The 24,095-nt window shown below is 32.6% G+C and overlaps 4 protein-coding genes across 4 annotated transcripts; 1 reads left to right on the forward strand and 3 right to left on the reverse strand.

The window, feature by feature from the left end:
• Positions 1 to 4,189: 4,189 nt before the first annotated feature.
• On the reverse strand, positions 4,190 to 7,188 carry LOC103492259 (senescence/dehydration-associated protein At4g35985, chloroplastic-like). Its single transcript, XM_008452557.3, has 4 exons — positions 6,409 to 7,188; positions 6,192 to 6,295; positions 5,406 to 5,572; positions 4,190 to 4,684 (listed from the first exon to the last, which is right to left on the reverse strand). Exons 1-4 carry the CDS (start codon positions 7,000 to 7,002, stop codon positions 4,437 to 4,439), a joined length of 1,113 nt encoding a protein of 370 aa, XP_008450779.1. The 5' UTR covers positions 7,003 to 7,188; the 3' UTR covers positions 4,190 to 4,436.
• Positions 7,189 to 8,291: 1,103 nt separating this feature from the next.
• LOC103492261 (uncharacterized) lies at positions 8,292 to 14,207 on the reverse strand. The gene is made up of 14 exons (XM_008452558.3): positions 13,702 to 14,207; positions 12,781 to 12,836; positions 12,511 to 12,685; positions 11,848 to 11,949; positions 11,606 to 11,677; positions 11,197 to 11,313; positions 11,031 to 11,108; positions 10,856 to 10,918; positions 10,681 to 10,777; positions 10,410 to 10,488; positions 10,113 to 10,324; positions 9,530 to 9,675; positions 9,047 to 9,169; positions 8,292 to 8,851 (listed from the first exon to the last, which is right to left on the reverse strand). Exons 1-14 carry the CDS (start codon positions 13,822 to 13,824, stop codon positions 8,690 to 8,692), a joined length of 1,605 nt encoding a protein of 534 aa, XP_008450780.1. The 5' UTR covers positions 13,825 to 14,207; the 3' UTR covers positions 8,292 to 8,689.
• A 1,679-nt stretch (positions 14,208 to 15,886) lies between these two features.
• Positions 15,887 to 18,363, reverse strand: LOC103492262 (uncharacterized). The gene is made up of 2 exons (XM_008452559.3): positions 18,199 to 18,363; positions 15,887 to 18,053 (listed from the first exon to the last, which is right to left on the reverse strand). Exon 2 carries the CDS (start codon positions 17,871 to 17,873, stop codon positions 16,293 to 16,295), a length of 1,581 nt encoding a protein of 526 aa, XP_008450781.1. The 5' UTR covers positions 17,874 to 18,053; positions 18,199 to 18,363; the 3' UTR covers positions 15,887 to 16,292.
• Positions 18,364 to 21,413: 3,050 nt separating this feature from the next.
• LOC103492263 (mitochondrial import inner membrane translocase subunit TIM17-2-like) lies at positions 21,414 to 22,397 on the forward strand. The gene has a single exon (XM_008452560.3). It carries the CDS (start codon positions 21,526 to 21,528, stop codon positions 22,204 to 22,206), a length of 681 nt encoding a protein of 226 aa, XP_008450782.1. The 5' UTR covers positions 21,414 to 21,525; the 3' UTR covers positions 22,207 to 22,397.
• The last annotated feature ends 1,698 nt before the right edge of the window (positions 22,398 to 24,095 follow it).

Genomic DNA, 24,095 nt, shown 5'->3' on the forward strand with positions numbered 1-24,095 from the left:
ATTGTGGTCAGATGGATTAGGGAATGCAAATTTAGGTCGAAGGAGTTTGGATTATGATCTATGAGAAGCAAACCTTCAAGGATGGAAGATGGCTCTGGTTGAGGCAAGCACTTTAGACTATTTAGCCCAACTTGTCTCAACCCTCTACCTCGGTCTCCCTCTTCTTTCCTTAATTCTCTTCTCGTTAGAGGTCTATTTCTTACTCTTTTTTTCTTTTTGTATTTTACTCGACTGACCCTACATGTTTAATCTAGCATTTTATAAACCATTAATAATAAATCCATAAAGTTATTGATTTGAAACACTTTTAAAAACAAAAATTGAAATAATAAAGAATTTAGGTTTTAAACATATATTAAGTCATAACATTAATATTGAAATCTTCTGCCCACATAGTAATTTATATTGCATCATCAATTAAAGTAATAATAAAGTATTTTTCTCCTAAAATATGTTATCCCAACAAATAGAGAGAACCAAATCCTCCAAGTGGGTCTCTAATCAATAACTTTTGTTATTATTATTATTAACTTTTCCAATTATGGAAATTCTAAGTGTCATCCAATCACATCAACTTTTCCACAAATCTCTTTTTATTTATTTATTTATGGTTACATTATAAAAAAAAAAAAAAAAAACATCCAAAAACTTTGTAGTTTGGATTAAAAATGGTTCAAAAATTAATCTAGCTATTATTTATTTTTATTTTTTTAATGAAAACTATTATTAAGTTTTGTTTTAAATAAATATATCACTAAATTATTAGAAAGTCTAGGGAATAATCTTAAAATATTTTAAAATTTTAAAAAGATATTTGCATTGGTGGAAATTTTACATAAATTTTCAAATCAACTAAAATAAAACCAAAAGTTTAAGTAAAAACATAATATCCCAAAGTCATACGAATAATCGGACCAAGATTTAGAATTTGGATCCCCGCACAAGTCCTCTTATTTAACTTTGGTGTTCCTATGATCGAGCCACCAAAAAGGAAGGTGGACTTTGTTGGTATAGCTATTAACTTTTAATTCTTCTAAATCTTTTTTAACCTTACTTTCATGTCTTCGGGATCCCTCTCATTTAAGTGTGATACCGGTTCATTCGTGTCCTCCTTCTAAACTTGGGACGTTAAATTTTTATTTTGAAATTTTGTGACATTATGTAAAATTTTACCTATTCACTTTGAATTTAGGTTTTTATTTTGGGTGTTGAAAATTTTGGTGTAAAATTGGATCAATGAGAGTATTTTTCAAGTTTTTTTTAATAAGTTGAAGGGTATTTATAAAACTTGTTAATATGTATTTTTGAAACAAAACTTCTAACTGTTCCTATTCAAACTAATAACAAAAGTAATTTTTAACCTTTTTAAGTTTTTAAACTTTTGAAAGTATAAAAGTATTGTTTTCCAAATTACAAAATTTAGAAGATTTTTTATAATTTAGTCTTTATTTATTTACATTATTTTAGAAAGAAATCACTTTTGTTAGTATTCTTGTACATTTTTTGAAAATTATTTTAAATGATAAAACTTCATAAAATGTTTACAAATATTTTAGACTACGACAAACTAATATTTATATGTGTATTGTTAGGGATCAATATAAATAGATAGTAGTTTATCTTGATTTATCGCGATCTATTATAAATAAACTATATGTAATTTACTATATTTTATAAATATTTTAATTCTTTCTTTTTTTCATCTTAATAATATGTATTTTCTTATTATATATTTTTAAGAAAATTTTGTTTGTTAATTTTAATTTCAAAGAGGAGGTGCGTTTTAGTCAAAAATGTATATATGTCCAAAATTTTAAGAATAATTTCGTTTACTTCCTAAGTTTTCAAAATATATCTTATTAGTCTTTGAATTTTTAAAAATAGGTTTAAAGGGAAATTACTGTAAATGGTAAAATTGTTGAAAGTATTCTATATATAGTAAAATTTTAAATTTTATCAATAAAATATCTGTCAGTGTTTATTAATGTCTATTAGTGATAGATTTGAAATTTTGTTATATTTGGTAAATATTTTAATTTAGTTTACTATATTTTTAATTATTATTTTAAATATATATCTATCATTTTAAAATTAGGAGAGTAGTTTTGAATAATTATTTTTTTATTTAAAAATAATTTATAATTTAAAATAACATATAATTTTTTCTTAAAATAATCTAAAAATACCTAGACGACCATATTCCTAAAAATCCTAAAATTTGAGACAAGATACATTTCAAAACCTTCAAGACAGACCATATACACATACTTAAGAACAATAATTAGGTTCAGTCTTGTTCCATTTTTCTCTTTACACGCACAAAAGTATTTAAGAACTCGTTCATTTTAAAAAAATATTCACTTGACAATTTTTTTTCATTAGACAACATCATCTAAGTATCTTCCTTCTTAATAATTTGATGAATAAAAAGTTACAATTTCTATGACCAAAATTTGTAAGTAATTTACCCAAATATTGGTTGGGCTAAACCTAATCTACCACGAGGCCCAAGCCCATCATCTATGCTACTCGGAAAAAAAAAAGATAATTATAATAAGTAACAATTTTTAAAAGTATGTAGCAATATTTTAAAAAAATTGTAAATATAGCAAAGTCTATCAGTGATAGACTCTATCGTTGATAGACTCTATCGTTGATAGACTCTATCGTTGATAGACTCTTATGGTTTATCAATGATAGACCAACATTAGCTATATGGTCTATCAGTTGATAGACTCCTATCATTGATTGATTTTGCTATATTTGTAATTTTTTTAAAATGTTGCTATATACTTAATTATTTTGTATATAATTGCTATATTTGCAACTATAAAAAAAAAAAAAAAAGGGCTCACAAGAGCCCCTAAATAACTTTTCAATAAAAATGAAAGTCTAAAGTATGTAGGTTACTGCTTTTTAGCCCACTATTTTTTGGTAGTTCGATCGTGGAATTTATCTTTTTCTGTATTTTCGGAATATGAGTGTGTGACTTGTTAGAATTGATCCTATGGATACGACAGAGAAGAAATCAGTCATCTTGATGAAGATGATTTTATTTCGTTGGATATTTAGTCTAGACTAGAGCTTTTGAGTGTAGAAGATATCTTTCAATAATGGAATTTTGGTGGTATCCATATATTTTTAATTAATAATTTACAAAATGAATAATTTTCCTTAAAAGAAATTATTATTATAAAACAAAACAAAAATAAATGGCTAAAAAGAATGTAAAAAGTGGAAGCCCAAATTTTTTTCAATGGATAGTTAATTTTTTTTTTTCTCTTTAATTTGAAAAGGGGGAGCATATTTTGTCCTATTGTATATTTAGTGCAAAATTGACCCAACTTTATACATAAATAGCTTTGTGTTTTCAACTTTTCTTTTGTTTAGATATTTGTTGTTATATGAAAGAAAAAAAATGTTATTATAATAATATGAAGAAAAGGATGAATATTGGGAGAGTCTTTTTAGAGGAAAAAACAAATTTCACACCTAATTTGATGACCTCATCTTTCAAATGCTAAATTCACACTTTCTTATGCTATACAATTACACATTTTGCTTTTTTCCAATAGGGCAGTTCTTTTTCTATATATAAAATAATAATAATAATAATCGATAGTTGACATATGAATTTAGCTAAACAAGATTAGGTTAGATTGGTTGGGGGTTTCAATGGTCACAATCGCAGGTATGTGGCCCTAGGAGCGTTGTAGAAAAGGAAAAATAGTCAATACTTATCGAATTGGTATGGGTATCTCTTCTCATGATTTCGAATGATTGAACATACAAGATTGGTGGTACTCACTAGGATGGTTAAAGATATAAATAAAATGAATAACTCACTGTAGGCGTACAATATCTAACTAAGACCTACGTTATGATTAACGTATCTGAAAGTATTGGGCATAGTACCAACATCAATACACTATCTTATCATACCAATAACAACTTTCAAATATAAAGCTTTCAAATTATTATTCTTGTTAACATAAAGAAAAAAAATCCGATAATGCTTGCATACAACCAGTTCAATCCTTGTGAATTTTCTATGGGAATTCCTACTCTAATCTCGACAAAATTAAATGAAAATTTTTAGAGGATGGTGGATGCAATTCTCTGGCCTTGCCTGACGCTGCAAACTTCTTTAGCTTCTTAAAATATTTTAAAAGTTTCGAAGAGAAAAGTATACTTAAAACTTCAAAGATTAAAATATTTTATACATCGAGATTTCACTAAACATCAGAACTAGTATTACACAGGCATTGGCTAGTCTTTCACAAGACTAGCATATTACATTTGATTGCTAAGGAAACTTAAAACAACGTTATCAAATCCTAGATACACGATTCGAAGTCATTTGAACAAACGATGGTTGGAGAATATTAAAACAATATTCTTAGGTATATTAGGGAGAGTTTCATCCATTTTTGTGGCTAAAAGTTTCTAGTTTTTGCAGCATTGTTGAGGGCTCCAGCAGAAACAGAAGAAGCTGGATTAATGGCCTTCCTAATTTTGAAAACATTCCAAGCAGTATTTGCACAATGGCCTGCTGTTGCAAGAACATCCCCAGTTGCTTCCCCTGCACTTTCACCAAATTTGTTTGACACCATTCTTGTTGTGGCTTGTGTTGTTGCCATAAGTGCTTGCTTTTCTGCTGCTTCTGCTGCATCCATTATCTTGTCTGCAATTTATTCCCAGCTTTCCATGAGATTTCTTTTTTTGACACACTAATGATGAATGATCCATTCTTAAAAACCAATGAAAGCTAACATTTTGCTTAACTGCTGGATACTTGATATCGCATCAAAGACATCTCACTCCTATCGCAAAAAGATCGTAGCCTTGTTCCAACGGGCGATGTCAGTGTTTATCACGATTTTCATTTCTTTTTCTCACCACTTTGCAAATTGGGAGGGCAAACGCTAAGCTGAAGTGGCGAGAAAAGAATGAAAATCTTGATAAACATTGAGATTGGGATAAGGCTAGCTACAATTCTTTTGTGATGGGTGAAATGTACTTAACCAAGTATCAAGTGGTTTAAGTGTTTCATGACTGCATCTAATGTCAATGTCTATCACGATTTCCATTTGTTCGTCACCATTTCGCTAATTGGGAGGCATCCCATGAGGCTGTTTGGCGAAGTTTTAGGACATAGGGATAGGGACTACATTCTTTTTGCAGTAGGTGAGACCTTCCTAACACGATGTGAAGTATCAGGCAATGGAGTGTTCAAAGACGTTAAGAAAAAGGTTAGTTTTTTATTGGTTTTCGAAGAGCAGTTCATTCATCGTTGGTGTGTTTGGATAAGGTTCATTCGTACAAGGGAAAAAAAAATCATTTTTCATAATCTTCTCCAACTTTCTATCTTTGGAGAAGAGTGGGGAAACTCAAAAAGTACTTACTGACTGCATCTAATGATGCCAACAGCACTTGCCCTGGAACCATGGCAAAGAAGGCTCTTCCTGCTTGGGATTTCATCACAGGACCCATCATTGATCCTGAAGCTACTCCAACCATGTCCAGCATGGATTTACTCAGCTTCTCTGTCATCTTTGACATTTTTCTTACCCTGAATCATTCGTTAAGAATAAGTCAACCCCGTGCCTATTCAATAACATTCTCGTTAAAGGATCGTAATATAAAAATTCACTGATTTTTCCTTTTTCTATTTTAGCAGAAGAAATTACAAAACAAATACCAAAGTAGTGAGCCAAATTTTCTTAGGTTGCTGCCAACATTTGAAAATTTTTCCAGCTAATTTTCAAGCTTAACTGATGTATTTTGACTCAATAGAGTTCATGGTATAACAGTTGTACATAATTTTTTTTTTTAAAACGAACACAACAAATTGATCAAAATTCCTAACATGTCTTCTCTAAAATTGTTGGAAGAATAAAATTAAAGTTGTGAAAGCTAATTATGCAAATATACTAAAACCAAATAAAATTAAAGTTGAGTCGAGGCATGATGTGGAACACTGTCTTGAGAGAAGACGTGTTTCACTTGCAGTATTTCGACACTCCATGATACAACTCCCTACAAGAATAAGCTATTACACGAATTTCTATCGACTTGTATGCTAAAAAATGCACTTTTGGAATCGAAGTTTTTTAAAACAAAAACTTCTATTTACTTGATAACAATTTAACATGATTTTTTCTTGTGACGACAATGACGACGGCGCTTACCGTTTTAAGCTTTTGTTGATTTTGGTGGCACTAGGAGAACTTCCTGATCTTTGTACACTTGCAACTGGAGGACTATTAAGAATCATTTCACCTCCTTTGTTAACCTGATAATTTGATGAACTTCTCTTAGCAGAACAAACAATCTGAATTTGTTTTACTTAAGAAAAAAATGACGTAGTGAACTCTTTGAAAAGAGTTGGTTTATTGTTAATAAAACCTGATTGGCATAACTATTACTACATTTGAAAATCCCCTGCACAATCTGCCCAGTTCCTTCAGCAATTGCCTTGGCCAAAATGTTATTATAATCATCAATCTTCGGCGCATACTCCTTCCAATTAATCATGCTCTTATTATTCGGCGCATTACATGACGACGACGACGAAGAGAAGCAAGAATTGTCCTTCAAAAACGAATCCAGCAAGTTCAAACTGCTGCTATTCTGCTCCAAAAATGTCACTCCGTAGCTTAAAGGATCACCATCTTTCATTGGCAATGAAAACAGATAGTTCAATGAGTTAAGTTTCACTACAGGCTCATCTTTAGTTAGAGGCCATTGAAGATCGTCGCCAACTTTTACAATTGTTGCGAGGGAAACTTCGTCTTCCAAGATTCTTTCGAGTTTAAACTCTCCATTGGCAAGTTCTAGAGCTTCTCCTCCATCCATTAAATGAACTCTACATCCTTGTATCTGTAAAAGTACTTCTTGTTTGAGCTTTTGTGGTTCGGGATTTCTCAGAGGAGATTGAATGGAGTTAGAGGGCTTCATGGAGGCTTGAGATTTGGAGGGGCGAAAGCTGAAACACCCCATTATGGTTAAAACTGGAGAAGGAAGTCCTTTTGTTTTTCTTATGATGGAATTTTGTGTTCCTTGTGGTTATATGATTGATGAAGGAATCTAAAAGACAAGTGAAATTTAAAGATTGGCTCTTGAAGAAGTTATTGTGTAATTGATTCTTTTGGTGTAACTTTATACTATTCTTCATGAAGCATTTTTGCACTAAAAGAAAGTGACTCTTTGGTGGAGAATAATGAGAGATTTAAAGGCTTTTTTATTGATGCCTTTAATCACATAAGGGTAAGACTTTGTGAGAAAATCTTATGAGATAGGAATAGAATTAGAATTTTAAGAAACAAATGTATTTTGGTCAAAATTGAAACTCTTGCTTTAAGGGAAGAGTTATGCCAATTTTAACTCAAAATTCAAAGTGTTGGTTTATTATGTAACAAAGGAATCAAAGCAAACATTTAAATTTGCTAGTAACAAGTTTTCGATTCAAATCTTCCTACATTCAATTGTATTATATAAAAAAATCAATCAAAAATCACTAACATGAACATGACAATTTTTATAATAATTGCTTTTGGTTTTTTTTCCTCCTCACCCTTCAATTCAACTTCAAAAGCTAATAAATTTAAATTATTGGACCTCATTTTATATTCATTTAATTTTAGGCTTTTAGATTTTGAAAATAAAGCACAAAAACAACTATTCCATCTCTAAAAATTTTATTTTGTTGTCTACTTTTTATTGATGTCTTCAAAACGTGTGGTAAGTTTTGACAACTAAAAAGATTCATATTTAGCTAAAAATTTAACTCTTTTACTTATGAAATACCAATCCATGGTAAAAAAATTGAGAAAAATAAGATTAATTTTCAAAAACAAAAAACGTAAAACCAAAAATCCAATTTGGTAATAACTTGATTTTTTGTTTTAAAAAATTAGATCTACTTCCTCTCGGTAAACAAAACTTGGTTTGACTTTTTAATGCATGAGTAGAAAGTACATACCTAAACAACAATTTTAGAGGAAGATGAGTGTTTATAGACTTAATTTGCAAATACTAAAATCCAAACAATAATGATTACCAAACAATACCCAAATAACTACCGAATAGTTACCGAGGAAGCCTTTAGTTACCCACCTCGGGAGGCTTGGACTCATAAAAAGCTTATGATAGGTAATTTGTTGGTTACAAACTTAAAATTGAAAAAAAAAAAAAAAAGAAGCAATTTTCTTGACATTAAAAACACCCACAATTATAATCACTACACTGTCACTGCCAAGAGTTTACATCATTACAAATAAGAAACAAGATGGCAAATCACAAGGTTGATACTTCACAATCTCAAGTTTTACATGATTTAATGAAAGATTACAAGAATCACATGGGGAAAGAAAACCAAAAGAAAAAATATATCACTGCCAATTACCCAAACAAACCCTGGCTGGTGAAGAAGAAGAAGAAGAATCAAATGGATGGAATGGGGAAAAAAAAAATAAAGAAAAGAATGAAGAGAAAGTACCTAGAACTTCTATTTATGATCAATCAACAAATGGGAGTGGCAAGAGTAATCCCAAAGAATTTATAACTAAAATCAATCCCCACTCTTTCTTTCACCTATGCTCTATGGCCCCCCTTCCTTCCCCCATGATGGGGAAAGCACATAATAATCAATAATTAGTAGTTCTTGTGAACATACTCTATCCTCTTCCTAGCTATCGAATTTCTTAGGTTGACGCCATTGTGCCAAAGTTTTGGCTAAGGAGCCAAGGAATGAAACCTTTGGAGCCATTCCTTTCTTTCCATATAAATGCTTCCCTCCCAAGTCTGTATAAATCGGACCCATGTCCACTTTCGGTATACTTCTTTCGATCTGCAGACCATGAAAATAACTATTCATCTCATCCAGTAGTCATAACTGGTTGACTATACTTTTATTACAGATACAATTTTCTTGCCTAGGGAAAACCGAAGCAACGACCTCTAGACGTCAAGAAAATTTCTTGATGATATTATAAAGTCTAACACCAGTTCATTGAACAGAAAATATAATGATAGGTATACATACCTTGTGTATTTTCCCATCTTTCAAGTAGTATCGGATGCCCGACCAGTTGATTGATTGAGAAAAATGAGAACGTATTGCAGAGATAGTGTACAAAAAGTTGTCCACCAAGATTGCAATGAATACCTGGTGATAAAAACAAAATTCGCATATTTACTTGATGATCTAATCAAAAGATAACATTATATAATAATTTAACCTACAATGCAGCTGCCTCTTCAAGCTAAATTAGAACGTCAAAATCTTAGACATTAACAGCGTGTTTGGTTTAGTTTTGAAAATTAGTTCATTTGGATAAATATACAAGTATTTGGCAATCACTCAAAGTAATTTATCTTAAACTCTTTTTGTCAAAAGAGTTCAAATAAAAATGATTGCTTTTTTCTCCATTCAATCCAAATAGACCCCTAAGACGTAAAGCCAAGAAACCAAGTTGTATTATGTCTACCAAGATTATCCTCCAAACAACAAGCTATAGCCACTTACCAATCCCCAGTTGTAGGAAGCAAGAGAGAGTTGAGGAGCCTCCGGTGATAGAATGTTGCATAAGTGAACTTCTACTCTTGTCAAGTTCCACATTGAGAAGAGTTCAATAATAGTGCAGGCAGCAAGACTGCACACCATTGTCATCCCTATGAAAGAACAAAAGAGAAGTTAGCTGTGACATGACAACTCAAAAATTGTACAAGTGGACCACATGAGCATTCAGGTAGAGGGGAAGAGTATTTGATGAGTATTATATTAACAACTGCCTTTTCGCAATAACTTAAGTGGCCATTTTATATAAACCATTAATACTACGTCAATAACCACCAATAATCAGTAATAATATAAACCATTCTCAGAAGGCTTGATACTTAAGGCCTCAAAACAGCCTTTCAACAGCAATGAATAAAATTATTTACATTCCCCAAATTCACTTTGAAAGCCCTACTGTCAATTCATCATTGATGGCATTCAGCGTTGAGCAAAGTAAAAATGAAATGCAACTCGCACAAGGATCTCAAGAAGCAGGTTTGGTGTGAAGTAATACTGACAGGCTAACTAAAACGGAAAGCAGTGTGCTCACCCACAGTGCTAAAACCAGTTTCCTCGAGTGAGTAACCTTTAGCGTAGAACCGTAGTGCAGCAGCAACGTGAATCATAGACATAAAGTATGGTGCCACAAACCCCCATGACAGATAGCAGTGAGAAGTAAATAGTGCCCGGTTCATTATCTTGTTAACATGAGACGTGTATGATTCTAAAACAAAAGTTTGTTTTCTCAAGTAATTCCAATACCTGTCATGTCAGTCAAAGAGGTCAAAAGCATGGAAGTAAATAAAAGAAGATTGCTAGACTGTATTTGTCTGTATAGATATCAGACCTTCCTAAGTTTAGATCACTAGCAAGAGGATGAGGGAAAATCGCAACAGGAGGTGACGTAATAAGCCTCTTGTGAGCACCTGAAAAGACAAAGCATGAATCAACGGAAAAGCAACCATCGGATACCTATAAAAATTATACTCGAATTAATTAGTTAAATGTAAAAACATGCTTCTAGTTATTTCAGTAAAAGCTGCAAATCCTGAATTACAAGATAAAGAGTACTCCTCCCCTCAACACATCCTTATAAGTATCAGTAGTCTGTATGTTACCCGCTATAGCTGCTAGAGTCATATCGTCCGAGTATCCACCATCTTGTAGACCAGAAACCACACCATAACGGTCATATCTAAAATCATCAGCATGCATCTGTCACAAGTCAAATGAAGTCATGATTACTTGTTTGCTTACACATACAGTGGTTACAAAGATGTCGAATCTACTTACCATCATGCAACCTCCCCAAAGAAAAAATGTCTTTCCACCAGTAGCAAAGCCCATTGAACAAGGCTGTAAAGTTGACACATTAAAGTAAGAATTTCTTCTTCAGACTTTGGACCCAGCAATTCCACATAAAAGAATTCCTCTTCTTCTATACAGAGTAAAAAAAATCATATCATACCATATGATATTCATAGATGCAGTAACTCCCTAAACTCCCGGAAGGTAAATCAAGTGGGTATCCAGTTTGAATAAATATCTGCATACAATGTAAACTAGAATTAAACATAAAATTGAGTTATGAATCAACAAAAGAACATTTGTCAAGAAATTGGATAGTAATATACATCAGGATTCTTTTCCATCTCAGCTGTGAGGGCTCCAATTGTTCCAGGATGTAACCTGACATCATCATCCAAAAATAGCACATATTTGCTATCTTTATGCATTTGCTCCACCCCAACCTGCAGAAGAGTATTAGTTTCTCCAATACAATGAATGAACAAAAATAGCCAAATTGGAAATAACTGGTTTGATTTATTTATCATGTCCAAATCCTCCCGTCCAACATTGTTTTCAAAATAGTACAAAATTTTAAAAAAACTGTTCATCTTCAATCATAAAAGCTGAAGAGGCAGATTATTTCGCAATGAGTTTTTGCGACAGGAAGAACACTAAAACAAGATTATACAAGCTGATCACATACCAACTGATTGTGAATTGTCTAAAATAAGATCAAACAAATTTATCACATACCAACTGATTGTGAATTTTTTGGCTGCAAGTTGTTGCAAGGCCAGCCACTAGAATTCTAGCATCAACCTCATCCTGAAAAAAAAAATAATAATAATAATAATAATAATACTTAAAAGTCAAGCAAGGAAATGATGAGGAAACAGTTCTGCAAACCGTTGAACCCACTTCACATGAATTATGATGTGTGATGATAAGAACTATCGATGGAAACAATTGGTAAAGGAAAATGAAGTCATACAAACCCTGTAATCAGATAGCAACCGTAATACAGCATTGTAAGCGGGATCCTCAGTACTTTCCACTACAAAAAGAAATTCTAAAGGACCGCCATAAAGGGATGTCACCTGGAAATTCATTGATAAATGAACAAGTTAACACGAGTTTTAATTTGCAAAGGGACGACATAAAACACTGTTATTAGGGAATAGAGTACTAAACTACAACCATTTTCAGGAGATCTAAAGCTAGATGATAGTCATAGGGAGTCAGCAGATCATCTTATATGAGGGAAAGTACCCCACCTAGAAAATTCCTTTTTTTATATATAATTATTAATATTTATGAATATACAACAGCAAGATCTTATTCCCATTTGAAAGCACAAACTAGGGTTATATTGTCTCTTTGTAAACTACAATGATAATAAATAAGATTTCGAATTGATCTCCTAATTCATCTTTTTTTTTCCTACCTAATTAGGGTAGAAATGATAAAAACATAATACTTGAAGTAAGCATAAAGTAAACTCTCACAAAAAATTAAAAATCATCATTCTTCGAATGAAACACGTCGGCAATTATTCGATGAAAGAATATGAAAGAAAATTTTGTATTTTCCTAAATTTGCAAAAGCATACAAAAGAATCCCCCCTAGCCCCATCAGAAAGGAAAAAGAAAGAAACTCACCTGACTTCTCCAATTGTGCAAATTGTGTTCTCCAAAGCCTTTTAAAGGCATAATAACTGTCACTCTAGGTAAATTGACCTGATTGGAGTGCTCGAGCTCACTGATGTCATTACAAATGAAAGCAAAACTATTACCAGCTCGAACTCTCCCCTTTATACGTTTAATCTCTCTATTTCTGCAGAAGGAATGGAAAAACATAACACCTTTTAAGTTAAAAAGTTGCCAAACTAGACATTCAGAGGCCAAACAGCGTTCAGATTCTATAAATACCTAACATAAGCAGCACAAGCCCACCCAAAGGCAAGAACAAGGCATATTATACATCCCTGCACCAAAAAAGAAAAAAAAAATCAAACGAATAAACTCCTGTAAAATAATAGAAAAATCTTCACCGAGTTAAATCATCATCTTATCTATAACAATACACCGGATAAGAAAATCAGACATCAAAAAAAGTTTGATCGCTATCATCAAATTTAAAATAAGAACACATTTCCAAATCCAAACGTAATTTCAATTTCCAGTTTAAACAAGCACTAAAAAGAAAATTACAGTAGCATGTAAATATTTTCCAACCGTCAAGAAATGGAAATAATAAATTCAGACTTTGCCTTTTATAACATCATCCATAACACAACACTGGATGAGAGAATCAGACATCAAAAAAAATCCAATCACTATCATCAAAATTTAAACTAAGAACACATTTCCAAATCAATACGCAATTTCAACTTCCAGCTTAGATATTTTCAAACTGGAAAGAAACGAAAACTAATAAATTCAAACTTTACCTTTCATAACATCATCCATAACATAATACAAAACGAGAGAATCAAACATCAAATAACTTCAATAACTATCCTAACTAAGAACACATTTCCAAATCCAAACTGAAATTTCAAATTCCAGTTTAAACAAAGCTCTATTACAGCAAGAAAACAGAAATAATAAATTCAAACTTCCGCCTAATCACAAACAACACTGCTATTATTCCATTTCCAGCCATTAGAACATTCCAAAACCACAATAAAAACCAAATAACTAACTCACTAAGCCGAATTTCGCATTTCAGAAAACAGAACGAGAGCAAAAACATTAAAATAACAATAATAATAATAATAAAACAGATCTGAAAAAATTAAAATTAAAATTAAAAAAAGAAGAAAAAAAAAAAAGAAAAAGAAAAAGAACCTGGATCTGAATGAAAAGAGCAAGAGGAGTAGAAAACGAATTGCTAAGAGAGAAGAGGAAGGAATCAAAAGCATCCATTGAAGACAACAATGCTCCTCCTCCTCCTCCTCCTCCTCCGTCCATTGGAAAAAGAGGAAAAGGAAAAACGGAGGCGGAGGTGGAGGCAGTAGAAGAAGAAGAAGAAGAAGAAACCCTAGAAAGGAAGAAAAGCTGGCATTCCTTTCGCCGGCTTCCGGAGAGAAAGAAAGAAAAAAAAAAAAAAAACGAGATCTCGAAAAGCTCTTTCACCGGTGGAAGAGAGGAAAAAAAGGGGAAAAAAGAAAGAAATGAGAGTCGTTGAGATTATATAATGGAAAGAAGAGGGCAAGGCCGAGATTTGACCATTTAACAAATAAAAATAATAATAATAATTGGTGAATTTAAATTTATTAATAATAATAATAATAATTAAAGAAAAGAGAGAGAGAGAGAGAGAGAAAGGGAGAGAGGGAAGGAGAGAATGAAGGTTAAAACGAGAGACGAGGGAGAGACCGTTACATATGGTCGGTTGGTTTGTATTTATAGTTAACAAACTTAGCTAATTAGAAAATTTAATTAATTCTTTAACCCTATTAAGCGTGTGAGTTCTCACGTGTCAATTGTAAGAATAAGATGCCGCTTCTTTGATTCGAATCTCCCCTTCCTATTCATTTTCCTTTTCCATGCTGTCGCTATTATTACAGCCTTTTTTTTTTTTTTTCTTCCTTTTCTTTTCTTTTTCAAACCTTTTTCCTATTTCTCTTTTTCTTTTTTCTCTCTAAATTATCCAACTCATTTTTGGATTTTTGTTTTTTGTCTTTTATTTCAAAAAAAAAAAAGAAAATCACTTTTGCTATAACGATTGGTTGGAATTTATTTTAAAAATAGATAAAATCACTATATGGTATGATTTTTTTAATAGGAGGAAAAAGATGATTTAAATTTAGAAACTAATTTGTTGTTTCTAGAGAATCAAACTCAAAATCTTGTTAGTTAATAGTACGTGCATTATTACAAATAATTATGGAGTTTTAGTTTCTACAAATGTACTAATTATTATTAATGAAGAACCTCATGCTAATTATTAATTATTATTATTATTATTATTAAGACAGGTAGACACTCCATCTATCTCTTTTTTTTTTTTTTTATCTATATTTTATCAATGATTTTTAAAAAAATTAAATTAAATTTTGAACATTGATTAGCTTTAATTGATAATTGAGTAGTCCTTTATTTTTAATTAAGATGTCTGATATTCTCCAACAATAATAATATATATTTGTCCAAATCCACACCTACGCAATTAATTAAATAATCCCATGGAAATTTGCGTTGGCGTGTCAACAAAAATATTCCACGTAATCACCTAACTTTGTAGTTTCTTGAAATGTCAAAATTCCCTATGAGGCTTGATGTCATATGGATAATTGGTTATCTCAAACATAGAAAATAATTAATTCTCATATGGATTATCGCAAATTTTCTTCTTTCTCTAATATTTTATTATAAAATCCGATTTATATCAATAATGACATTGATATTTATCTACGATAGTTTTAAATATAGTAATTAAATTTAAAATAAATAAGTATATAATAATATTTTTTAAAAATTACAAATAATAAAAAACATTTTATTTTTTATTGATGTTACAATTACTAAATTTGTTAACATAAGGTAATTTCGAAAGATCTAATTAATTAAGATAGGCATAGGCTGTATAAATAATAAAACAAAAGTTGTTATTTATACCATGTGAGATTGAATTGTAATAAAAGTAGATCTTTTTTATAAAGTATTGATAGTCTTAATTGTAAATAGAATACAAGATTAGTATATAATTTATGCTTTCTTATGGAATTTGGGGTAGCTGTGGCATAGCATCCTTAGTTCCTTGTAAAGAATATTCTAAGATTCTACATTATTTAGTATTCAACAACAATTTCAACTTATTTTATTTGTTGTAATCTGTATAATTTAATGAATTTAAAAAGCCCTTTTTTATATAAAATAAAATTTGAAATATAATAACATCTCAAGGTACCAATAATTAATGATTATAGTTCTAGTATTCAAAGTCAATCTAAGTATAACTCAATGCATGAGACATAATTATCGGGTATCACGAATCCCACCGTTAAACTCCAAAAAAGAGAAACAAACAAAAAAGAAATGCCGGTTATCAATTATTACAAATTACAACTTAGCATACCAGAAGACGAAGAACAGCCTTGTTTTTTTCCTTGGAAAAACAAAAAAAAACAAAATTTCCCTCTCAGTGAAGAAATTTGAAAAGAAAAACAGACTCGTAGAACTAAAATGGTTTCAAGTGATTGGGTAATAAGAACAATAAGCCTAGAAAAAGGCAAATAGTTGGAGATACAGGAAGAGATGAGTTGTCTTATGGGCCATGTCTTGATTGTAGCTTCATTTGAAAACTTTGGCAAAGCCAATTCACATGGTTTTGACAACTCTGTTTCCTTTTATAGATGATAAACAAGGGACGAACATGACATGTAATGTTGCACACAATCATGTAGAAATGAATTGATCTAACCTGTAATGAAGGTTTAGGTTTCTAATGATTCATTTTTGTAACTGTTTCCAATTAAATGATGAACAAACACACCTGCCGCAACGCTGACGTTTAAGCTCTCAACAGCCATAAAGGATCGAAACTCATCCACCGAGCACCCATCTGTTGTTTCAATGTCGTTTTCCTTATCAATTGTTACATTAGCTGGAATATTCCCAGGGATTCTAACAAGTTGTGAGCAGGATCTCTCCACCAAGGGCCTCAAACCAGTGCCTTCACTGCCCAGGACTAGAATCGTTGGTGCACCGGGCAGTACCTCTTCCAAATCAATGGATTTTGAAGAAACCGATGCTCCAAGGACTCTCCAACCATTTCCGGCTGAGGATGTTAAGAATTGCATCATGTTCTTACAGTATCTAAGCTCCATTAACTCAAGTGAACCAGCACTTGCTTTACTAACCACACCACTTAATGGAGCTGAATTTTTTGCACATAAAACAACTCCCGATGCGCCAAAGAAATAAGCTGATCTTATTATTGCCCCCAAGTTCTGTGGGTCAGTAACTTCATCCAAAGCCAACCAAAGTGAACCTTTGTCATCTTCGAGTGAGACAGGATCCAATTCTTTTATTTTAACCATCTCCAAGGGAGAAGTATCTAACACAAGACCTTGATGAGGTCGGTTATCAGAAATCATATTGAGATCGTGCTTCGATATTTCCTTGATAGTTAATGCATTCTTTTCAGCCAACTTGAGAACTTTCTCAAACCCTTTCTTGTCCTTCTTCTTCTTATTGTTATTGTTCAAGTCAATCCCTTCTTGCATATACAATGCATAGAACTCTCTTCTTCCAGCTGACAAAGCAGCCAAAACTGGTCCAACGCCATAAACCCCTTCACCAATCATTTTAGGTAAAGTGGATTCAGAAGCTTCCTTCCATGTTTTTCTGCCCCAACTTTCTTGTTTATTCCATCTCTGAAACTGAGGCCGCTCAGTTGCACCTCTTTCATCCACCATTCCCCTAAATCTACTTTTAATCTTATCCCATCTAGGGTCTGCAATGGCTTCTATTTCTTCATCTTCCCCTTCTTCATAATTTCCCCTCCTTTCGATATCATCGTTTTCCTGCTCTTCATTGTCCATTCTTGTCCTCCTTTCTCTTCTTTCATCTGCTGACTCAATACCTCGTCTAGCAAATTTCTCAGCAGAGACCTCCCAAGTCGAACGATTAGCACTACCAATTGGTTCTTTGCCATATCTCTTTTCCGGTTCATCCCGAGACGACCTATTGCCGTTTTTTCCAAATCTCTTTGACTTAAAATCCGATTCCTTCCAAGACGATCGGTCCCCTCTCTTCTTTGTAGTAGATTTATCCAACCATTTTGCCTTCTCAACACTGTTAGCTGCAGCTAACCAAGGAAGCTTATTCCCAGATAACACTCCTTCGTCCTTAAGACGATAGGAACTCGAAAAACATCGAGATTTATTCAAGGACAAAGATTTCAAAGAACTCCCAACGCTCAAAGGCAGCGAGTTCAATTGGGGGCTTACTAAATCCCTAATTTCTGGAAAACAATGGCGACCACGAATTGAAAGCTTCACAAGGTTAGCCATAGAGAGATTAATGTGAAAGCTTGAAAATGACCTAGATGAGGAAAATGTAGTGAGCAAACTAGGGTTTATTGGGGGTTTTGGAGATGGCCCTGTATGTAAAATTTGGAGATTTGAGGAAGTAAATGATTTGGAGCATCTAGTCCCGAATAAACTCTCATGGGTGTGAAGAAACGCGCGTCTCTGTTAAAGAAACAGCGACATTGAATGAATACAATTCTAGAAGTTTACCATAGTTACGAGCTTAATTTGTAAGCAAAAAACCATGATTTCTGTAGAAGAAAGACAAATATTGAAATGCAAGAGTTGTAAAATGAGCGGTGAATACCTTATCTCCGGTTAATTGATCGCCGAATGTCCGCCGCCGCACAGTTTCGAGATGAAATTCAACGGTGGCTAGATATGGTTGAGGCAAGAGACTGAGAAATGGAGAAGGATGGTGATACGGTCAACGACGTCGTTTCGAGTTTCAACCTGATCTTTTTTTTCTTTTTTTTTTTTTTTTTGGTATTTTCCAACGTATACTTGATTTTTCATAAATATTTTGTGAATTTTATTACACTTAATTTTTTACTAGCCGTAAATATTTTGTTAAATGTTTAACTTTTTACTATTTTTCTTTTTCACATATTTATAAAAATAGAAAGGAGTTTTTTTTAAAAGGTTAATACAATTTAGAGTGGAGAGACTCATATTTTCAAATACATACAAGTGTCAGTTGAGCTGAGTTCATATTAACCAAAAAAAGGTGTTTCAAACAAACTTGTTTGAAATCATCCACGCCTAAGAATGATATAGGACCATAGGTATTTTAGTTTAGAATATATCATTTAAATGAAAATACTTTTATATCTTTCAATTGATCATATTTTGTTGTAGATATTTGTTGATATGTGATTGTGACGGTAAGTGTTCTAGGTTATCTATTCTTTAAAAAAAAAAAAAAAAATCTTCAACAACATTGTGGTGTTTGGCTTAACACATTCCAAAACTTAAGTTATATTATTGAATATAGTTGATGTTGAGTTAGGTAGAGTTGTATTCATTCTTATCTATACCTTATTTGTGTTCGGGAATGGAACATCTATGTCGTTTGTATGATCAAAATCTTATCAAGTCTTAAGATCTTTGCCTCTTTTTTTGGATTTGTTAGACTTAGATTAGTGATGACGGATGGATTTTTTGTCTTAATTCAACCTCTACAACATTAATATTCTATATTGGTAAAATAAGCTAACCTATATGAACTTTACTTATTCTTGAGGGTTGTTCAAAGACCTGCATAGGAGTTTGTCCTAAAAGAAAATGTCCTCTTTCCTTCCTTTCTTTCTCTTTAGGGTATCGGAGAAGAAAGATTATCCGGGAGTTCACCAAAGGAGAAACAACTGAACCGAACTTTCCACTAGCACCCTACAACCTCAAGGGATACACTTACTCTAACATAACCTATATGTTGCATATATCCCTAAATTGGAGTCAAATGACAAGTCTTATAAATAGCCCCCACACAAAGGAACATCTATGTATAGATTAGCTAAATATGCCATGTACTAACTTAAATGTTGAAGTATACAAGACTCCACTCTAAACTAGAGTGAATATTTTTGCAATATAATTTAGCCCAACAACATGAACTAAAAGAGAGCGTTGAAAGAGTACAAATGGCTCCCCACACACACGAACACGTATTAGCTTATTGAACAATATGAAATAAATATTTTAAAAAATGAAACAAGAAACCTAAAACTTTGAATGGCTAAATTAATTAAACTAATCATCAATGACGAATCTAGAAAATTTGGTGTTAGCTTGTTAAACAATATGAAATAAATATTTTAAAAAATGAAACAAGAAGCCTAAAACTTTGAACGACTAAATTGATTAAACTAATCATCATAAGATTTAAACCTGGGTTGGAAGGGAGCTAACAAACAGAATCATCACTATTATATAAAGGTGATAAAGTTGAGGGAGGCTCGAGCCTTCCTTGACTTATACTAAATTCGTCGATGCTAATCATTAACTTATAAGCTTATTGATTATGAGGTTCATTTCAAAATCAAGCAATTAAGTCTCAACATTTAAATGATGACCCCTTCCAATCCCTTAGCTAGCATAATTCATTAAAATAGTTAAAAATTTGTTGTTGTGAGCATGACATTCTTTTATAATACCAATATTAATTAAATTACTATTAAAAAACTATTTTTAATAATAATAATATTGAACAATAAATTTTAGCCAATTAAATCGCGTCATGTCAGCACAACAAAATTGTAATGATTATAATTTGATTGGATTTGGGTAGTCAAGTTTTCTCATATCCAACCCAGTTCAAATCCTAGATGAAAAATTAGGTCAAATAAATAAAGGACCCGAGCCCACTAAGCAAATGGCCCAAGCTCAAGCCCGTAAAAAAAATGGACCCAAGTCCAAGCTACCATGCAAATGGACTCAAGCCTAACAAAAAAAATGGGCCCAAGCCCAAGCTCAACAAGCAAATGGACCCAAGTCCACCTAAAGTTCATGTTGCTCTCATTTCTCTAAAGATCTGGTGTGAACAAATGATCCAAGAAATGATCTCATTCCTCCAAAAATCTCATGTGATCAAATACTAAAAGCAAAGAAATAATTTTTCAATAACATTTTAATTATTATTACCTTTATAATTTTCTTTCCCAAGAGAATCATGTAAATTGTTTGCTGTGGGGGTGACTCTCATCTCAAGCCCAATGAGCCCAAAGCCTAAGGAGGCAAAAGAGAAATTTTGGAGAGTTTGAAATGAGTTGTTGAGTCATTTGCAATTCTCATATCATATTGAGTTCTAGTTACCAACAAAAGGTCTTTGTTAATTCATTCAATGATTTAAATTCACACAAATTAGTTTGAAATTTTAGTTGATACAATCTAGACGTTTTAAGAGTATGCATTGATTTTTCATAATATTTATTACTTTCAACTTCGATTTTACAAATAGTCTCCACTATTAAAATCAACTTAAAAAAAAAATTCACTTCACAACTATTTTTAAACCAAGGGTGCAACTCATAAATTGTCGGATCCCATTAAATTACCCACCGATCAAAACCGTTGGTAGTTTAGTGACGGTTTGCCTCCTCCATGCCATGGTCGTTGATTCAAGTTGAAAACTATCAAAATTTCAGTCAACTTCAATTCACCTTACGTTGCGTCATTTACCTCCGAGCCAACTGAATACCTTTCTATTTTTCTATGAGGACATTTAGGAATGAAAAGTATCAACATGACATGTGGATCTCGAAGACAATGAGAATCTATTGACATGACAACATTCAGTGTCACATGTATAACTTCACTTGCAATTACGTATTACAAATTTAAGCCTAAACATAGAAACATGTAATAGCAAAGTTTTGAGAATACATAGTATACATTAAAGGTTAAGTTTAGAAATGTAAATAAAATTACAGGGTAAGAATTGGAAGATTCTATAAAATTAGGGACTAAATGGAAATTAAAGAAAAGTGCCGACTTATAATTAATGTTGAAGTAATTGTCGGGTCTGACCCGAAACCTTCCATTAACCAAAGCGAAAGAAAACCTATTTCCCAATTTCGGCCGACTTTGTGTCTTCTTCAAACCTCCGCCCACACAAAACGCAAAAACCTTACCTTCCATGGGAACGCCCGAGACTTCTCGAGAGCCTTGTCCAGATCGGATCCTCGACGACATCGGTGGCGCCTTCGGCATGGGCGCTGTCGGTGGCTCCGCCTTCCATTTCCTCAAAGGCATCTACAGTTCTCCTAAAGGTGCTCGTCTTCTTGGTGGTTCTCAAGCCGTCCGAATGAATGCTCCTCGTATTGGCGGTAGCTTTGCCGTTTGGGGTGGCTTGTTCTCCACTTTCGATTGCTCCATGGTCTACCTCCGTCAGAAGGAAGATCCATGGAACTCGATCATAGCCGGTGCTGCTACTGGCGGCTTCCTCCAGATGCGTCAGGGCGTCGGCGCCTCCGCCCGTTCGGCTTTGTTTGGCGGTGTTTTGCTGGCTTTGATTGAGGGAGCCGGGATCATGCTTAATAAGGTTCTTAGTCAACCGCAGAACGCTCCTATTATGATCGACGATGCCGGTGCTATGGCAGGCGTCCCTGGTTATCCTATGGATCAGATTCCGGGACTAACGCCACCGGGAACTTCGTCGGCAAGTCCGGGATCTTCAGATGCAAGTTCAGGGTCGTGGTTCGGAGGATTGTTCGGTGGGGGACAGAAAAAGGATTCAGAGGCAAATCGTGGGGATGGGGAAACGAAGATTTTGGAGAGCTTCGATTCACCGCCGGTGCCAAATTTCGAGTTCAAGTAAATATTCTTTATTCTAAGATTTTGATTTGTTTAGGGAAAGTGAAGTAGGATTGGAATTTTATGATTCATGCTGACTTGAAATTGCAATGGGTGAAGTGTTCTTTTATTGTTTGTTGTTCTGAAATAGTGATCTGTAACAATAAGATTGTAGAACACAGCATTCAATCAATTGAGGAACATTATTTTTACCAATTTAACTGGGAAAACAACAAGAAACCTGGTTTTAGAATTTCTTGAAACATCTTTGAATTCAAACACTCTCTAATGTAGCTTAAGAAATTTATTTCATGTTCAAATTATGAGAGCCATCAAAGTCCATTGAATTCATTGGATCCTCTAATGGGTATTAGAATATGGGAGGTTTTGAGTTGGATATAAGATGAGGGTCCTAGAGTGTATGTAATTCCTACTGTTAAAGGTGCGGACACACATTTAGTTAACGATGAACACTCCAACACTAGTTGGACAAGATACTGTATGTGATCTAGCACAACAGAACACTTGTTGGATAGACTAAAAGAGACATCACTTTTGAATGTATTAAAGCTTAGAAATGCATCAAAATTTATAAAAAAACAAAGGAAAAACATCTTCTTTATCTCTCTGGTAAATACTGAGGAAACTCCAACTATGGACAGTGTTAGTAGGGCCATCTGGGCCTCTTTAGAACATGAGGATCAATTCAAACACAGTTTTCAAAAACTGGGTTTCCTAGTCACCATCAATTTTATGGTTGGTCCATTTGATATATTCAACCTGAAGTTTTCTTTTATTGAGAAATACTCACACATCCGGGTTTCATCCATCTTCTTAAAAATGTTTGGGATAGAAAAGGGTAAACTTTGAGTTGAGTTGAGTTGGACAACTGTACGAGCTACAAAATAATGAGGGTAGAATACTGCTATAGAATGTACCAAGTATTATTTTTACTCTCATTTCTTATCGATGGTGTTTTAGCTTGTTAGACGCACGTCTTACTAATAATTAATATTATGGAATATGCTTGAGCTTTCTAAGTGGATGGCATTTGGTGTTTAAACTTCAAGCTCCTTTGAGGGCAATCCACACTTAATTTAGCAATCATTCGTGACTGTATTGGTAATTGTGTTTTTTTTTTTAAAAAAAATTAAGCTCAAGTTTTGAAAATTAATCAAACATGTTAATGGTCATTTCTAATTAGAAACTAACCTATCATATGTCTCAAATTACAATTGAAGATAAAGAATGGTAAATCCATTGGTACCTACTTAAATGAGACCGAAACGAATCTTGTGCAACTATAAATTAGCCCGAAGCACATGCTCAAAGGGGTAAGTGTGAGACCAAATAAAACATTTTGTAACGGCTGACAATCACTTTAATCTTTTTTCAAACACTTATTTTTTATCTCAAATATTTGAAAGTATATTTATACGAAATATTATAAAAGCATTTTCAAATATAACAAAACAAACCCAAATATTTATAAAAATAACAAAATTTTAGATTTTATATTAATATGAACTTATTTATTATTACAATTATATTTAAAGAAATAATAAATTTCTTGGGTTTGGTTTTGAATTTTGAGGATGTTCTGTTGACTGATTGCGAACCTTGACTTTTCAAACATCTTATTAAATATTTTGTGTTTTCTATCTTCCCATCTATTTTCCTACCCATTTGTCTATCCCTCTTCTTTCATAAAAAAGAAATTGATACGAATCATAGATTTCTTAACCATCAACTACACCATTTTATTATATATTTAATTATTAATCTTAAAAAATTATTTTTCTTTATAATTACTTTGATTAAATTTATCTCACCCATTAATTTAAATTTTTTTGTTCAATTTTGCAATCAATATTAAAGTTCAGGTATTTTGATATCGATGTTAGTTAGCCTTGC

The sequence above is a fragment of the Cucumis melo genome, chromosome 2 (assembly GCF_025177605.1).
Source record: "Cucumis melo cultivar AY chromosome 2, USDA_Cmelo_AY_1.0, whole genome shotgun sequence".
NCBI lineage: Eukaryota > Viridiplantae > Streptophyta > Magnoliopsida > Cucurbitales > Cucurbitaceae > Cucumis > Cucumis melo.

What these genes read in the sequence shown, in the direction of transcription:
- LOC103492259 (XM_008452557.3), bottom strand. Translation starts at nt 7,002, where the DNA reads ATGGGGTGTTTCAGCTTTCGCCCCTCCAAATCTCAAGCCTCCATGAAG. An exon ending in GTAATAGTTATGCCAATCAG is followed by an intron (nt 6,296 to 6,408) that starts GTTTTATTAACA and finishes TCAAATTATCAG; the next exon opens with GTTAACAAAGGAGGTGAAAT. An exon ending in ATCAACAAAAGCTTAAAACG is followed by an intron (nt 5,573 to 6,191) that starts GTAAGCGCCGTC and finishes CGAATGATTCAG; the next exon opens with GGTAAGAAAAATGTCAAAGA.
- LOC103492261 (XM_008452558.3), bottom strand. Translation starts at nt 13,824, where the DNA reads ATGGACGGAGGAGGAGGAGGAGGAGGAGGAGCATTGTTGTCTTCAATG. An exon ending in GCTTGTGCTGCTTATGTTAG is followed by an intron (nt 12,686 to 12,780) that starts GTATTTATAGAA and finishes TTCCTTCTGCAG; the next exon opens with AAATAGAGAGATTAAACGTA. An exon ending in CTTCCTACAACTGGGGATTG is followed by an intron (nt 9,170 to 9,529) that starts GTAAGTGGCTAT and finishes TTTTATCACCAG; the next exon opens with GTATTCATTGCAATCTTGGT.
- LOC103492262 (XM_008452559.3), bottom strand. Translation starts at nt 17,873, where the DNA reads ATGGCTAACCTTGTGAAGCTTTCAATTCGTGGTCGCCATTGTTTTCCA.
- LOC103492263 (XM_008452560.3), top strand. Translation starts at nt 21,526, where the DNA reads ATGGGAACGCCCGAGACTTCTCGAGAGCCTTGTCCAGATCGGATCCTC.